The sequence below is a fragment of the Eptatretus burgeri genome, chromosome 2 (assembly GCF_056783735.1).
Source record: "Eptatretus burgeri isolate ZD-2024b chromosome 2, Ebu_testis_v1, whole genome shotgun sequence".
Classification (NCBI taxonomy): Eukaryota; Metazoa; Chordata; class Myxini; order Myxiniformes; family Myxinidae; genus Eptatretus; species Eptatretus burgeri.
This window is the reverse complement of record NC_140962.1, coordinates 5,253,255-5,271,154: the sequence shown is the minus strand read 5'-3', so window position 1 is coordinate 5,271,154 and position 17,900 is coordinate 5,253,255. Positions and strand designations below refer to the sequence as shown.

General features: G+C 42.6%; 1 protein-coding gene across 4 annotated transcripts in view; it reads left to right on the top strand.

The window, feature by feature from the left end:
* LOC147031303 (calcium/calmodulin-dependent protein kinase type 1-like) overlaps window positions 1-17,900 on the top strand; it is a 46,127-nt gene that overhangs the window by 23,873 nt on the left and 4,354 nt on the right. For all 4 annotated transcript variants that reach the window (XM_085861428.1, XM_085861437.1, XM_085861447.1 and 1 more), the window contains exons 8-14: window positions 860-976; window positions 1,094-1,172; window positions 6,107-6,141; window positions 6,465-6,579; window positions 10,390-10,440; window positions 15,128-15,162; window positions 16,045-16,158. In XM_085861428.1, the coding sequence (XP_085717554.1) occupies window positions 860-976; window positions 1,094-1,172; window positions 6,107-6,141; window positions 6,465-6,579; window positions 10,390-10,440; window positions 15,128-15,162; window positions 16,045-16,155 (543 nt within the window). In that variant the 3' untranslated portion in view covers window positions 16,156-16,158. The remainder of the gene's footprint in view (window positions 1-859; window positions 977-1,093; window positions 1,173-6,106; window positions 6,142-6,464; window positions 6,580-10,389; window positions 10,441-15,127; window positions 15,163-16,044; window positions 16,159-17,900) is intronic.

The window sequence follows — 17,900 nt, the reverse complement described above, 5'->3', positions numbered from 1 at the left end:
CATGGTGCACAATGGTTCTCCAAATTTCTAATTTAATCTTACTGGTGCACTCACTCCCGATAAGCGTGGCAGGAAGGGTCATGTTGTTATCCTCTCTGGGATATATAGATTACAGTAGATCTACGCTTGGGCCTCAAAAATGTCGGGTTTCCTCTCTTTCAGTTTCATGTTAAACAGCAGTAGTGACTGTTTATAAATGTCATCATACATGTTTGTGTGTTAGACTATTTTCGTCTTCCAGTCGCAGTGCCCCACGAAACACCACGATAAGCTATTTATCGTTTTTCCAAGGAGGATAAGCACCTTGGGAATGGGAGTTATTATTGGTGTTAATATTGTTTTATAATAACATTAATATTATTCTTTTATCATCATAGTGTTGTTGCTTTTGTAAATGAGAAGTGGCCTGAGAAAAACACCACGATAAGCGATCGATTAATGTGAACACGGGTTTCACCCAAGGCCGTAAACCACCTTTGGGAGGAAGGCAAATGAAGTCGCTACAACCTCCATCATGTGACCCTTAGTCGTATCAAGTCTGTTTGAGCTGGATAAATAATGACCGAATGTATCACGGTCAAACAACCAGACAGATAGACACCAAGTTCAGTATTATCGTGTAATTTACAATGATCTCTCAGAATTAAATTCACTGGTTCCATTCAACGGAGTGTTATTGAAGAAAGTGCTGTTTTTATGTTTTATTAAAGTTGTCCCATTATTACCACACATTCAACTTGGGAGACAATGACATCAAGTATAACATGTAAGGTGCTATGTCCCCAATTATAGTTTGGATTTCATTTGCAAACTCAAAAACGCTTTTCCCTCCTGCTTTCCTCTTCCCTTCCCTTCTCAGGATTATCGTCGCAAAGATTATAGAAAATACAATCCTCCAAAGAGAAGGTCGAAGTATTGCCGAAAGCTCCTCGTCTCGATGATGAAACGTTCTCCAGAGGAGAGGATCACCATGCAGGTGAGTTGGGTCAATCGGACCCTCCAACAATTTTTTTCCCACTTTTCTCAACTCTGAATGTGTGATTCTTGGATAATTCAAAAATTGAACAACTCTTGATATTTATTTGTCTCGCAGGACATACTATTTCATCCGTGGATCAATCATCCGGACGTTTCACTTTCGAGAAAGAGACAAAACACTTCCAATCATGAAGGTATTTATCACTTTCCATTCACACATTTTACAAATTTTCATCTTAGCCTGGATTATTTCCATGAATGCTATTTATTTCTCAATTACTTATAAGCATTTGCATGTTGTTTTTTTGGAGCTGCATGCTCGATGGGCAATTATTTTGATATTTTTGCACGATTTTTTTGTAAGTGTACCCTGCATCCGACTATTAATTTGCCATTGGTCACTGGTTTTGACACCATGACAAATTTTCTTCTAACCCGAGGCATCAATAAATCAACATACAGAATATCAAACGAAGTTTCAGATGGAGCTTCTCGCTGCCATTAGAGCATTTAAATTGCTTCAGATGTGGCAATAAATGTGTATTGTTGCTCCCAGCTTACTGGCTCAATGAGAGAAGATACCATTTGCGTTTTTCCGCCTGAATCCCGACCCCGTTTCGAATCCTCACTTGCATGAGCAACTTGGTCGTTAAAATAAACTCGCAAAAATACCCGTCCCCAAAGTTTATGATAATCTCTCGAGTTAAATTATCTCATAGACTTTAAAAAGGTTAATTGTGTTGCACTCTTGATTTCACTCAGAGCCAAAGCTCTGAGTTACTTTTCCTGCCCGCCGCAAAATGGTGATGTAACATTGGGTGGCAGAGGTTGGAATTGTCCACAAAGAAGGCAAAATATCCTGTTTGTGAAATAAAAATTGGCATCAACCTTATCCATGCTTGTTCTCCTGTCATTTAAAAAGTGCATATTGAGCTTTACAAACGCAGCTCGGGAAAAGAGGCCATCGTAAATGGGAGACAGACGAACACATGGACACACACCACAGTTCGCAATGTATAATAGATGATTTCCCTTCGAAGGATGTTCAACACAGGAGACAATTCGGCCCACAAGGTTGCACAATGGTTGCCAATCTATGACCATTATTTTTTTTTAGCATCAAGGCTTATGGAGGAAGGAGGATACAGCAGGCCAAAAGGAACAGCAGAGAGAGGGTGAAGGATACCAACTGCAGAGTTGAAGGACAAAGTGGAGGGAGACTTAGACAAATAATGGGTGTGGGGAGGAATGTGTTGGACAGGATGGATGCAGAATGAAACTTCCCCCCTCCCTCCCTCCCCTCTCATCTCTCTTCCCTCCTTTTGTTCCCTCTCCATTCTCTCTCTTCTCTATCTCTCTCTCTCTCTATCTCTCTCTCTCTCTCTCTCTCTCTCTCTCTCTCTCTCTCTCTCTCTCTCTCTCTCTCTCTCTCTCTCTCTCTCTGTCTCTCTTTCTCTCTCTGTACATCCATGCTTTGTGCTTTTTAAATGTTGAGCATCGAGCAAGGAAGCAACACACACCTTTTTCTTTTTTTTTGTATACCTTGGTCGAGGCTCGTATGAGAGCGAACACACAACTCACAGCAAGGAGGCATGAGACAAGAGGGGCGGGAGTGGAAGGGACAAAACAGTGGGGAACAGACACATTAGGTGAACTGTGGAAGGGAGAGGGATGGGGATGGGACGGGGAACATGGCGAAGAGAAGATGGACATTTCAGGGACTTTCAGGAAGGAAAGCAGGAGAATTGAAGGAAGTGGGCTTGGGTGGATTATCGGGGGTCGAAAAGATCGAGGATTTGGATGGGGGAAGATAAGAGGTGGTGGTGAACAGCTGTTTTGAAAGCCTGGAGGGAAGAATGGGAAAGAATAGAGTGAGGAAGTTTATTCCAAAGGTGGGAAAAAAGAGGAATGAAAGAGTGAAGATGAGCAGTGATTTGTGATTTTGGTAGTTTTACCAGAAGGGGGTTGTTGGCAGACCTTGAGCGCCCTGTGGAAATGTGGTGGGGACAAATCGCAGAGAGAGCAGGGGGGGGCAAGGCTGGAGAGGAGTCGGTAGAAGACAGAAAGACCACCGACCAACCTGCGGTGATTGAGTGAGAGGCCCAAAGACTCAGCTTCATTGCGGGAGATGCCGATGATCTTAAATGCCCTGGTTTCGACAGCGTGAAGCCGAGAAAGGTGGGAGGCAGGAGCACCAGCCCAGAGGGGAGAGCAGTTCTCCATCAGGCTACGGACAAAAGCTTTGTAAGTGGTCAGGAGCTCAAGAGGGCCGAGGAAGGACAGCACGACGGAGGATTCCCAGTCGGCGACTGGCTTTTGAGGCGAGGTTGGAAATGTGACTTTCCCAGGAAAGGTCATGGCAAATAGTGAGACCTAGAAGCTTGAAAGAAAAGACTTCTTCCAGAGGATTGTTGAGAAAGTGGATGGGGGGGTTTTGTAAACGGTCCTTTCGAAGAGACATAGTGAGAGTGTGAGATTTGTCTGGATTGAAAGACATGTTCCACGTGTTGGACCAGTTTGTGATTTTATCCAGATCTGCAGTGAGCGAAGAAGCTGCTGCTTGCCGGTCTGAGGGATGACAAATGGTACGGCAGAGGGTGGAGTCGTCGGCAAAGAGAAATAGAGGATTTTCCAGAGAGTCCGAGAGATCATTGATGAAAACCAGAAAAAGAACAGGGCCCAGAACGCTACCTTGAGGAACTCCAGCCTGCACAGGAAGAGGGGATGAAAGAACTCCATTTAGGGCCACACGTTGACTGCGACAGGAGAGGAAGTCTGCGAGCCATGAGTGGAGATGGCCTTGAATACCATAGGAAGAGAGTTTGGTGAGCAGGGCAGGGTGCCAGACTGTGTCAAAAGCACGTGATATGTCTAGGGATACGGCTCGGATTTCCTGTCTGGCATTGAGGACCTCCATCCATTGATGGGAGAGCAGAAGCAGCATATCCAGGGTAGAGTGACCTGGTCTGAAACCAAATTGATGATTGGAAATCAAGCCATTGGAGAAGAGGAAGGATTTCATGTCTAAAGCGGTGATGGATTCCATCACCTTGCTGATGATTGGGAGAAGGCTGATTGGTCTGTAGTTACAGGGATCTGTTTTTGCACCTTTTTTATGCAGGGCAGTGATGTTAGCAGATTTCCAAGATTTTCCAAGATTTTTAAAGTCATTGATACAACCACTAGCTTGCCTGGGGTTTGAAATACCAAATTTCCTCATCAACTCGGAGTGGATGCTCTGAACTCTGATGAATTTCATCATCGAATCGACCGAAGATTAAATTTAAGTTTGTGTGGACCTCTTTGAAGCTTATTATTCAACATTATTTTTAGTTCGCAATGCTTAATGGTGTTCTTTCGTTAAATAAATGATCACCTTGCACCGCAACCTTTGTTTCAAGACTTTCAGTTTCGTCAGCTCTCATAAACAACACGAACATGGTTTGTTCAACTTTGTGATAATCCTCAGGTCTTGTTTTAATGCACTGTAAAACAAACCAGTTTAAAATGTCCGTCTTCTGGTTGAATGTTGAGCTTTGCCTGCGTGTGGAGTTTTTCAAATGCAGCGGGGGAAGCGGTCCCTTAATGCTCGGTGCACATGCGCAGAAACCCCAGGAAATTGCTGTGTTTGGGGTGACTGACGTAAAGTTTGTCGTGTACGAGATGAGGATTGTCACCAAATATGGTTCACAAAGCTTCGAAGAGAAGCAAAAAATACTTCGAGATACACCTGAGAGAAAGGGCTGTGCCCCTTCACAACAAGAGCCTTGGAGAACTTTCTCAGCTCATCGAACAGGCAGCTGCCAACGCGGCAAACTCCCGACCATGTGGAGGTGACTGGTGCAAGGACCGAATGGACGGGCATGTGCTCCACAAACCCCCAACGGATCGATACCAGTGAATGAGCTGTGTATCTGGATGAGGTGTATCTGAACACTGATGGGAAGGACATAGTAACATAGTACATAGTGCCATAGCAAAACGAGTACCAGCTTGCTGGGATGATGGAGCCATTTGAGTATCCTGCGTTGGAGTGGCGACCCATCCAGGATTGTGCCTAATCTTAAGCCAGCTCAGGAGACTGCTTTGGCAGCAACGATGCTCTGTACTCAATGGATGGATGGACCTCTTTGGAAATGCCCTTTATAATTTTTGTCATTTCTTTTAAAGACATTTTATTGATGACAATATATCATACTTCATATCATGAAGAAAGTGTGTGATAAAGACACCGCACTGTAATCGCCATCATTATAACCACCACTGTTGAAGATTGAAGAATCGAGAAGAATACAATGAGTCGTGAGGTGAAGAAAGCATGTGGTGAGGACGCAGTACCACCTAGAGGGACCATTGCTTGCTGACGATAAATTATAGCACCATGATCAATACGGTAATCACCTATATCATGAAACCACTGTCGATGATGGAAGAATGGAGAAGAATATGTTGAGTCACGAGGTGAGGAAACACAAAGTGAGGGAAGCACGTGACAAAGACGCCGCACCACCGAGATAGACCGCTGTTTGCTGACAGATAGACACAATGACAGCCAATTGGTCTGTGCGACGACCAATTGACGAGTGAATAAAGGCGACATAGCCACAGTCACACAACCTCTATTTATTATCGTAGATCACCGTGAGTCCGATTTACATTTAGGAACAGGGCAATTATGGTTAACCGTTTTGAAATTGCCGTTTCATCTAAATGCTGGAAATTATGTTAAAGAGACTAATTGAATTGCAGAATTTGCAAGAGTAACGGCAGGTTAAAAGTGTTTGTCCAGCAGAACCGAGTCCCTGAAAAAGCACAAACAGCAATGCACAATTTGCCTCGTCAGTATTCATAAGTCATTTCAATAATCGCTTATTCTAAAATGTTTCCCAAAGTATTCATTCAATTGATTGTTGTTTGTAAGATCATAATTTTATTTCACACTTGAGCTTTCTTTGTTGCTGTGGTTCTCAGAAGGAGGCATTAAGTGTTTCGTCTTGGTGTTTAGCCATAATTTGTAAAAAATAAAAAAAAACGTTTATTTTCATGACGAGGCAGAATTTCAAGTGCTACCAATTGACTAATAATTGTTGAAAGTAATCTCTTCTTCTTTTTGTTTTTTCTTCTGAAGCTCTTTTCAATGAAGAGGAGGAGCAGAAAAAGGAGGTAAGTAATTGAAAGTAACCAACCAAGTAAATAATAAAATTTTCAGTGTAGGTGGCTGTTTACCAGGATTTAAAGATCATTCAATGGGGTTGAATGGAAATGAAAGAAGAAAACATTGTTATTCAGGCTGGACATTAATCATTTGATATTTGGTTGCACAGGACATGGATCTGTCCAGATTCGTTCTTGATGGTACACAACATCATGTTTAATTAATTTCAGACTTTTAAGACTCATCTGCAATAAACATTGATGAATGTAAGCTCTCAAGTTCTTCCTGTTTTTTGCTTTCCTGAGCTATGCAATTGCTTTATCTTTTACAGAACGAAGAATCACCAGAACAAAACATTAATAGAGGTCGTGGCCGTTTTAGGCGTTTCTTACATCAAGTGAGAAGGTTTTTTACACCGCATCGGTGCAGGTGTCGAGAATCTCGAGGTGAGTACCTTATGAGTTTCACATGATTGTCATACATGTTGAGGCTGATCGGTCCTTCAACCAGACATATATGCTCAATAACGTGATCTCTGGTATTTGTGTAAATGAGGAAAATTTTATTTGTTAATTGTATATTTATTTTTCACATTTGTGAAAAATCATTTGGTTTTATTTTTTTTGTGTGTAATGAAATGAAATTGTAAATGTAAAATGTTATGCACATATGTTGCTACAGCTGAAATGCTGCATTAAATCCAAATTACACTTTTAAAAGATTTAGGGATGAACCCAACAATTTGCCTTTCTCTTTCACACATGCTGAAACATCCAATACCCAATTTGCCAACCTTTGTTTTTGAAAAATAAATTAAAACCTTTGGGCACAGTGTGAACCTGTTAGGAGTTGTTCTGTAGAGTATGTTGCCTCGCTTCCATTATAATCTTAATTAACTCTTTTTTTTTTTTTGTTGTATCCTTTTTGGGTGTGATCTTGTCTTTATTGCTGCATCTCTCATCTGCTTGACAAAATTGGTTTGGATTCCATCAATCCGACAGTTTCAGTTCAATGTTTCACAATGGTAAAAGAAAGTGTGCAAATTATTGCTCATCCACCTGCCTTGTCCTCCTCAAGTGAAAGTGTTTTTTGTTTTTTTACAATATTGTTACGAATTTGGGAATTCGATTGCACACAACATTCAGGTTCCTTTAGTCAGCTATGCCGATAAGTGCTTGTTCCCTAGATAGCTCACCTTCCATTGTTTAAATGTTCAGAAATCGATTAGATGCGCTGCGGATGGATTTAATAGTTAGGGAACGAACAATGGAGACATCCCTCCCCCTCTTCTGCGAAGAGGAAGAACCACCCTGCCGTCCCGTGACTCATGATGTCAACAACTCCCTCCCACCCCTGGCTGAGCCGGGGATGGAGCACGAGGGCATGAGTCATGAGTCACACCGGGAGCGGGGGGAGGGCGGGAGAAGGATAAGAGGAGATCTTTTCTTTTGTTCGTGGGCAGAGTTGGAGAAGGGAGTTGAGGGGAGTCGTTCAGCAGACCGTCGGGTCCTGCTTGGCTTGCGTTAGGGTTGAGGCCTTTGGAAGCTTTTTGCTTCGGCTGGCTCAGTGAGCTTCGGCTGAGGCCTGGCTCGGGAGGAGGCTTTTTGGAGGCTCTTTGCTTTGACGGTTCCGTGAGCTTCGGCTTCTGCTTGGCTCGGGAGAGCTTTTTGCTTCAAGCTGCCCTGTTTGGAAGGAAGTTAAGCCGGTCACACGGCTCGAGCTGCGAGTGGTGGCTTCTTCTTCTTGGTTCGTGGAGCTCTTTGTTCTCCATTTTGGTTCCCGGCTTGGTGCGACTCATCGACCTCTTCGTGGAGGTGGTTCCTCGGGGAAGCGACGCATCAATGGGAAGGATCGGCGCCTCGTCTCACCAGCACGTGTTGAGAAGCGCGGGAGGATTCGCGGGAGCTCAGGAAGGATCGCAGCTCACGGCGATTGGATTCAGCTCGCTCTCGCTGGAGCCCGGGCCCGAACAACTTGAAGACCACACAAGGTGGAGAGGTTCGAGATAGGTTCTGGGTTTCAGCTCACCTGTCCTCTGAGCTGGAGCTCGTTATTAAAGGCCTCTGTCACCATTTCTTGTGTGTGTGTGTGCGTGCGTGCGTGCGTGCGCGTGCGTGCGTACGTGTGTCCGTGGGCCCGTCTAATAAGTAGGAACTGCTGTTCAGTGCAAGTGACTGTACATAATAAGTAGACGGTGGTAGTTCTTTTGTCGTGCTTTTGTTGCTTGTATAATTGCATACGTGTTTTGCCTTGTTTAATTGCATACGTGCTTTATTATAATAAATGTCCTTGTGTGAATGTAAATCTGTTCGTTGCGTCCATTCCCTCATTGAACTGCCCCATCTTGCTCTCGGAATATAGTTGGTTTTTAAATAGCCGATAAATATAATTGGGTCTGGCGAGGTCTGGCGATAATACTCGCTCGGTTATCCCAGAACGGAACGGACCACTTAAGCGGTTCGTGTCCAAGCAGGCCTTCGCCGAGGTACGGTCCCTCGGTAGGTTACCAGTGCGGGTACTTAGGTATATCGATATTTGGCGATTGACCCTATTTCGCGCCGGTAGAATACGGACTGGGCTGTGGTGGGATTAAAAACCCACCCGTGACTAGTTTCTGGCGTTGTTCCAGAAAGTCACGACTGGATTGTCCGTTCGGTGGGCGAAGCGACCGCTATTGGTTCGACGCGGTCGTTCGCACGCCGACGGGCGGCAATTCCACAACAATATCTTTTAATTCTGGAAGAGTGGAGTGGATGGAGTTGAACTGATGAAAGGCAAGATTCAGCGAAGGGAATGACCGATCAGGAAAAGAGGAGGGGAGATAAAGGAAGATGGCTTTGTTTTATTTTATTTGTTTTATTTAAGGCTTCAATCATGGACAAATTATTCCATCAACGTCAAGCCTTAAATAAAAGAACTGCATTGATAAAAACGTACGGAAAGAGAGAATAGTCTTAGAGTTTTTGAGGAAGTAAAAAATCTGCATTTTGAAAAGGGGAAGGTCACATGTTTGGGAAGATGTGAGAAGGTAAAGAGTTCCAGAGTTTGGCAGTGGAGGGGAAGAAACAAACTTCGTAACGGCCCACCGTTGAGTTGCCAATGGCCACACAATAATAATGTGATGTAGTGGCTTGGTCTTGCTAATGGTGGAGGTACACAAGCAGCAATTTCTTGCGGTAATATCTGTAGAAAAGAGAGAGAGCCTAGTATGCGGCGTAATTTGAGCGGGTCAAGTTTTGAGGTCACATTGGTGGAGTTGACAAGTCGATTAACTTTGTTTTCAATTCTGTCCAGTCAGTATGTGGAGCTGGAACCTCCCCAGGTGAGAGCAGCACTCCATACAAGGACGAATCAATCCATTACATAGTTGAAGCAACTGTTCAGAGGAAAAGAATCTTCGACATCTGAACAGGACTCCTAATTTCTATGAGGCAGACCTTGAATAGGAATTCCCCTAAACGCTGCCAATACGCCATTATACGGTAGCTGTAAGTTAAAAACACGTTCAGTAAGTTCTGTGGTCGTCCGGAAGACGTCAATCAAATACGTCTACATATGTCAATATGCGTTGGAGATATGTTACTCATAGGCTCAAAGCACGTTACTCATAGGTTAGAAATAAGTTTCGGGTACGCTAAACATTACCTCGACGTGTTTCGACTTACAAGTAACGTGTGTCGACGATCGCGTAACGTGCCTACAACTTATGGCCAGCGTATGCGGAATGTGCGAGTCATACGCTGGCATACGTCGAAAATTTTTGAGCATGTTAAAATTTGTCGACGAGCTCGGCGTACTACGACGTATGCCAGCGTGCTTCAGCGTGCTCTTAAGGAATACAAAACTTACCCATAACGTATTCGACGTGTGCCAGCGTTTTAAACAAATTTTTCATACGTCTACATACGCTGGCTAAATCGTCAAGGTGTGACAGCCCCTTAATGCATATTCAGCAGTGGAAGGCCAAAACGAGATTGAAAATCCCTACGACATGGAAGGTATGGATGGGTGCAACTGGGGAGGGAATGTGGAGACATGGGGAGTTATAAGTATGAGGCTTCTCACTTCTCCATTGTCAAAAGTAGTGTTCGAATCGTTTTTCATCACAAGACCATGGTTGTTCTGTAGTTCCTATCATTGACATGACACTCATGAGCATTGTTGATTTCTTCATGATATCTTGTATCATTCTGTGTTTTATAAATAACACCAACACAAAAGTTTTTGAATGGTAATCTTTTCCTGTGGTAATGCAGAGGAAGCAGTGGAAGGCATAAACAACATCCAAAGTCCCTGTGACCTGGAAGGTATGGTGGGTGTAACCGGGGAGGGAATGCGTAAACATAGGGAGTCATAAGTATGAGGCTTATCATTTCTCCATTGTCAAAAGTACTGTCTTCGAACCTCTTTTCATCACAAGACCATTGTAGTTCTGTAGCTCTTATCATTGACATGACATTCATGAGCAATGTTGATTTCTTAACGATATCTTGTATCATTCTGTGATTATTGATAATGTCAACACAAAAGGTTTTGATTTTTTTTTGAAATAATTTCTCTGTGGTAATGCAGAGGAGGCAAAAGAGGCCCAAAATGACATCCAAAGTTCCTGCAACTTGGATGGTATGAAAGGGTGCCGTTGGTTTGGGGTGTGGGAGAGACAAGGAGTCATAAATTAATGGGCTTTTCCTTTTTTACATCAAAAATACTGTCTTTTCAAAGCTTTATTCATCATGGGGTAATTACCAGCTCTTCAAAGGACAGCTAAATCGGAGTCCAAATTCAGATTGGCTGGGTCCAATCAGAACCTGTTTATTGTGTGAGGACCCATATGCAGCAGGTGTGCCATCCTTCAAGGCGGTGTTCCCATCATGCCGAGCAATCGCAAATGAATGGGCATGGCACCGCTGCCCAGGAAGTGCCGTATGGCTTGGTATTATGGGACGGGACAGATGGGGCGCCTGATCCCAATTGGCTATGGGCACGTCATCTCTTTGGCACAAATAGGGCACTGCAAAGTTCATCCGTGCAGCGGTCACTCACAATTTGGGACAAGCTTTGAAGGGAGTGTTATGGCCCAGCAGTTGGCCTTTTGCACCTTCATCGAGACGAGTTATTTTCTCCAGCGGGAGTAACCATGAGCACCCATAAACTAGTCAAATGAATCATCCTCTAACATGCGTGAATGGATGAATGAGATTTCCACTGTCTCTTTCCACCATGCAGCAGAATCAACGAGGAAATAAGAACCTTTTGAGCTTGGCTCTTGCAGTGGCAGATTAATGCATCGGCATGCAGGGCCTATTCCCAAGGTGCCAAACTAATCATGGGTCCCGGGCTCATTGTGGGTCCTGGGCAGAGGCACGTGAGGATCATGCATGAACCCAATGAACAACATGGAGTCTTCTTTTTTGGGGGGGAGGGGGGCGAAATAACATGGAGTCCTTTGGGGGGGTGGGAATCATTCTCATTTTGGGCGGGGGGGGTGAGTCATTTTTTGGGGTGGCAAATAAGTGTCCTCTTTTTGGGGCCTTCTTTGGGGAAAATAACATGGAGTCCCCTTTTTGGGGGGGCATTTTGGGCCAAAATATTTTTTGTGCCCAGGGCCCCAAACAATTTTAATCCGCCTCTGGGATCCAGTCTGACTCCAGCCTGACTCTGTGAACTGAATAACATTGAATGCCACCGTGGGACCAATTGTCAAAGCAGGGTCAAGGCCAAGCAAAACAAGCTGTACCTTCTCGGGTGAGGATAGAGTCCAGGACACAGTGGATATGTTTGGGTAAGATGTGGACAGTGCGGTACAGGTTGTGATTGGAGGTTAGCACAGAGATTATCATCTTCTTTTTCTTCTTCCATATAATGGAAACAATTATTCCAACATTCTTGTGGGGTTAACAAGGGAAGTTTAGGCCCAAGTCTTTCACAATCCAGTTGGCCAAGGCCTGACGTTCAACCAGTGTTAGGGCAGGCATCTGGAATTTGGCCATGGTTCCGGTTATAGATAGCTTGATCACCCTTCGCGAAGGACACCAAGGAATTTTTAACGCCAACCAACTAATGTCGGCACACAGGACGCCAGATTAACATCCATCTGAGTGATGGCACACACATTAATGAATCACCGTGCCTGTGAAACACATGGATGAAAGTTTATAGCTGGGTCAGGATTTGAACCCAGGCTGGAAAGTTCAAGGTGTGTGTGCATACGTCGAGGCCATCCTATCAGCTCGGGCAAAGTCAGAGATCATTTGTGCAAATTGTAGATCGTTCGGCTAATCCATGAAGCAATATCTCCAGCGAGGTTGGTTCCTGCCTTGACAGTAAATAAGCACTTTTGGGAGGGGCAGTGGCACAGGATAAGTGGGAAGTCCACCAGCTAAGGAAGATCTTGCCAACCAGCCAACCCTAAAGCATCGTTATGCGGGCCCATATCTGAGTGAGATACTCCATTCAGAAGTGATTGAAAGGAAGAAGCTTCAGAATATACACTGCAGGAATTTCACTAGACCAGATGGCCTACCCTACACCCATATTGCTTGAGGGAAACAGTTTCTAGCATTACAAAGCCCCTGAAAATAATCTTCCAAAAGTTAATTGGTGATGGTGCAAGCCTCAGGAGTGGAAAATTGGCTACATAACGCCCACACAGAGGAAAGGTAGCAAGAGGCTAACAGAAAATATTGTACAGTGAGTCTGATGTCTGTGGCAGCGAAAATTATGCAGAGAATGGTGAGAGATGCTCCTATTTACTACGATGGGACACAACCTCTTTCCCGACTGCCAACCTGGGTTTACTGCAGATAGTCTTGCCCATCTCTGCTACTTTTTATGCTTCAGGAACTTATTACTGACAGATATGCTCAACAAAGGAAAATCCATCCATCCATCCATTGGGACCATACTCTGTCCAGAGTGTTGGTGCTGCCTTTACAGTCTCCTTGGTTATTGGGCACAATCCTGGACGGGTCACCACTCCAACACAGGATATCAGCAAGCTGTCACTCATTTTGCTGACCTCGGAAGGATGATAGGTACAGTCAACCCCACCTGGTGTTAATTCAGTGGAAAATGGGGCTCAAATTCATGACCCTAAGATCCAAAGCCAGCCTCCCTAACCACTAAGCCAACACCAACTGTTATTGAGATTGCAGCCGAACTCATATCAATTACCACTCAACTTGTAATTTTCACTAGCAGGAATACCAACACGTCCTCCCTCATCCCTAATTATGTCTGTTGATCACTTGGTGACTCCCGTTTTTTATAGCATCTTGTCGATCCTTTTCTCCACATCTTTTTTTTATTTAAATAAACCACATTTGAACTATAAATGACGTTTTCCTGCCCTTGTATTGGCCTCCCACACGTTGTGCCGCCAAGTTTGGCCTCTGATTGGAACGATCCTTGAGGTTTTGTAAATGGTAAAGGACAGTTAATTGAACACAAAGTGAATTTGTTAAGTTTAGCGATCTTCAGGAGGAGCAAAAGCACCTGGCACGATGGGTGACATGAGTCAGACCCATCGACGTGACAATACGACCAATTGTCTTCGCCACCCTGGACAGGATCCACTCTGGGAACAACCTCTGGTATACGAGATATAAATAAGTAAATTGAGAAGGTTCAGAGGCAGGAGACTGGACTCATCCCAAAAATGTGAGGACTCCCACATTAATGGATGTTGGAAACCTCAAATCTTAACTGCCTGTATTATGGGTGCCACAAGGGTTATATGACCTTGGTGTACAAGCTCCTTTATGGGAAACTACGGGTGGCAATAAACCACTTGTTCTCAGAAATGTGAGGACACTCTCTGGAATTGTCCAAGAGGAGATCCAGACTTGATGCCAGGAACAAGGTTTTTCGTCAGAGGGTGCTCTATTAATGGAACAACCTTTCCACAAATGTTGTGGCAGCACCAACAGTGGAAGTCTTTCAGACAAGGCTTTATAGCCCCTGATAGAGCCAAAGGTTCCACCAGTGCCATTCAAGCCTTGTCTTCCAAGTTCCAAATCACTTCCAAGTGAAAATGGAGTAAAGTTCATATTGTACTCCATCAATGTTGTGAAGACCAGGAATACCTACTATCCGATACAACAACATGAAGTGAAGTGAAGTGATGTGATGAGGGGCAGTTGTTAAAGAAAGGCTGGTGAAACAGGATTATCTGACAAAATTGGGCTTTGATAATTGTTTTGCCACATTGATTGTGATGCTACAAAAACACGATGGATTCTAATTTGATGGAATGCACATTTGTCACACTTCACTTTCACATTCCTTAATTTTTCAAACTGATTGTACTGAATTAATGCAAGTGAGTATCATAAATTTATAGCATCGTAAATGTCACGATATGTATTATTTATTACCTCCGCCACTGAAAGTGGACCTGATCCCACAGTGGAGCCTGTCCAGCACCACCGAAGATGGACAGAGAGGTTATCTTTTCACCCTTGTCGGTCTGTCTGTTTGTATAGGAACAGGATATCTCAAAAAAGTTGTGGACAGATTCAGACGAAATTTGGTGGACAGGTTGGGTGTGTGACAAGGACGAAATGATTAGATTTTGCTGAAGATCCAGATCCAGATCTGACATTTCAGTGAGATACAAAATGTAACCTGTTCAGCCTGGCGGAGGTATGCGCTCCACGCAGTGCCGTTCTAGTTTTATATATCCAGTTGATTTAAGTGAACAATATGAGAATCAGAAACACGAAATCATAGTCGAGATGTTTTGAAAACCACATTGATATGAAGTCATTTGTGTTTCTTCATTGAATTCAGTTTCATTTACCTGCTATAAATGGAGCACAAACAGATAAATGCATATTGGAGTAGAATGCGTGTATATCTCAGAAAAAGAAGATCATAAAGTATTTCTTTGTTAATTAAATTTGTTGTTCCTGTTGTAATCGTTGAATCTTATTTCTCATGAACATTTTTTTTGTTGAACCTCTTTCTCGTTTACTTTTTTCCCCACATCTCAAGGGTTTTCCAATGGTGAAGAAAAGCAGAACGAGAAGGTAATTAATTTTAATAACTAAACGAGCAAATAAATACTTTGAGATGAAGTGTGTCGGTTTTGGGGTTTGTCAGGTTTGGGAATTCTATCGATTAGAGGATATATCAGTGGAGAAAGAAATTATAGTTCTTTGGCTGCAAATAACTGTATAAACTAATGTTTCACTTGTTATTGATAGATAGCATAGTTTATTTTACACTTGGGCACTTTATACCATTGTTCAGAACCAGTGAGCGCTCTTGCCCTCCGGGTGGGAGTACCCTTTCGGTGGGCAATGTGCTGCGGCACGTTCTTGGAAATGCACCGAATCATTTTTGTCATTTTAGAAATAAATGTCATTGATCACCACAAATCATCCTGATCATAATTTTGAATAGGTTCTATTATAGGATGAAGAAAATAAAGAAGATGATTTGTCACCAAAGGGAACACTATTTCCACCATATCTATACATACGCATCTGCTACATTGCCGATAGATGTGTTATGCTTAACTTGTCCATGTTGAATTGACTTAAGAAACTTACTTCTTCTTTTCATATGCAGCACATAGCTGTTGATAGCATAATTTACAGAGGTGCATGGTGCCGCTGATGCAGTGCCCCCTGTAGATGAGGGTAGCAATTTGGAATTTAACCAGGGTTCCAGCAATAGCTCATCAGAGGTTCTAATCCAGGCTAAACAACTCAAAGGTGAGTGTGTATCCATAAAAGCTATCATGGCAGCCTTGACTTAAGAGACATTTGATATGTGATCATTTGTTTACAAGTTTGGAATTCTGTGTTTTATTACAATGAGTGTTGTCTGCTTTAATTTACACCAACTGCTAAAGGTGTGATTCTTTTTATACTTTGTGAGTCATGCAAGTGCTTTATCATTTGCAGGATAAAAACTTTTCAGAAGGAACTTCTAAAAATGATAGAGGCCGTTTTAGACGTTTCCTACATCAAGTGAGAAGCCGTCTGAGACCCAAAAGAGGAAGGGGGGAGAGTTAGGAGGTGAGTGCAGTTGGTAGATTTCCATCATTATCATAAACATTGAGGCCGAGTGATCCTCCAACGGTACACAGATCCTAAATAAAATTATTTCCTCCACTGTTGGTCATTACAAATGGGGAAAATGTGCACATTTATTTTTCATATTTGTGGATAATTCAATATTTACATTCCTTTTGTTTGGATTACAATAAGGTGAGGAATATCTTCGATTTCTGAAGAGACAGCTGAACATATCAAGTTAGATGTTCGTTGAACTTGTATTTTTTGGTTCATTCTCTGTTTTACATTTCTTTTCAATATGGTTATACATGTGATGACCAATTTGCCAAACTTTGTTTTTGACACACAAGCGATAAGCATTTGAGCACACAGGGAAGATGTTTGGAATTTGGCTTCACCAATAACATCGTGCCAACGATTAATCGTAATACAAATTTTTTTGTATTAATATACTTTGAGTTGTTTAGCTTCAATTGTAACATCAATCCCTTTGGGTATGATCATGTTGTCTCGAGGGTGTCCACAAATTTCTGTTCCAAGTCAAAACCGTAATAAAATATAATTAAAAGAGATACAATGATGCAGTTTGCTTCAAGTGAAAGAACCTTTCTCATGCTTACTGAATCGAGGAACAACTTGGGCCAAAGGGGATAATAAATCAGAAATTCATGTGCTCTGTCCTCACAATCTTAAAACATACATTTCTTTCTTCCAATGCTTTCACACAATTTCTTCAGGCGAGAAGAGATGTTGACAGCAATTTTATCTCTGTTCAAACTCTGGGTCCATGACAGCATGATGAAATTTCATTAAATTAGAACAATCAAAAATTATTCTCAAGGTGGACATAATTTTTTGCCATCATCAGCATTGGTAGTGAATTATTATCATAATTTATAGTACACACACTAGATAATAAGAGCGCATTTATAATTCGCAAATATTATCTAATATTGAACCAGAAGGGCATTTGGTAGAGCTCAAACCTCCGCCATGTAATGCCTGATCCACAAGAACATATCGGACCCAATACAATTTTGAGATATTGTGCTATATATTAGTTTAGCGCAATCTCTCAAAGGTGAAGAATCACTTAAAAATTCTCGTAGTCGGATCTGGATGTAGATCTTCAAGAAAATCTTATGAGTGTTCGTCCTCGTCACACACCCAACCTGCCCACCAAATTTCATCTGGATCCGTCCACAACTTTTTGAGATATTCTGCACACAGACATATATATAGAGAGAGGGGTGAAAACATAATATAACCTCATTCACCTTCAGTGGCAGAGGTAATAACCAAGATAATAAGCTTAAATTTAGAACCCGGATGAACATTTGAGAAAAATCAACCTTGCATTTCATGAGTACATTTCACTCAATTGAATTCGCATGTCTCATGATGCTTTGTATCCAGAAACTGCAAAGTTATCGCACAGGTTTAATATTTCATGTATCCCTCACGGACAGCATCGATTTTGGTAAATGCTTCAAGTCTTTGTCTGAAGGCCACAAAACTCCTTGCAAATGCTGCATGTCCTTGATTCCATTTCACATGCTTCAAATTGATGAAAAATATTTGTTTCATGCTCATTTTAAGCTCATAATAAAAGCAATGCGTCTTGTGACTTCAGATGAATTTAACCCACCATGGGTGGAAAAGATCCATACTTTTTTGCAGCTTAAATTGGGTGCACACACACATACAGACACACATACACACACTCTCTCACCCTCTCTCTC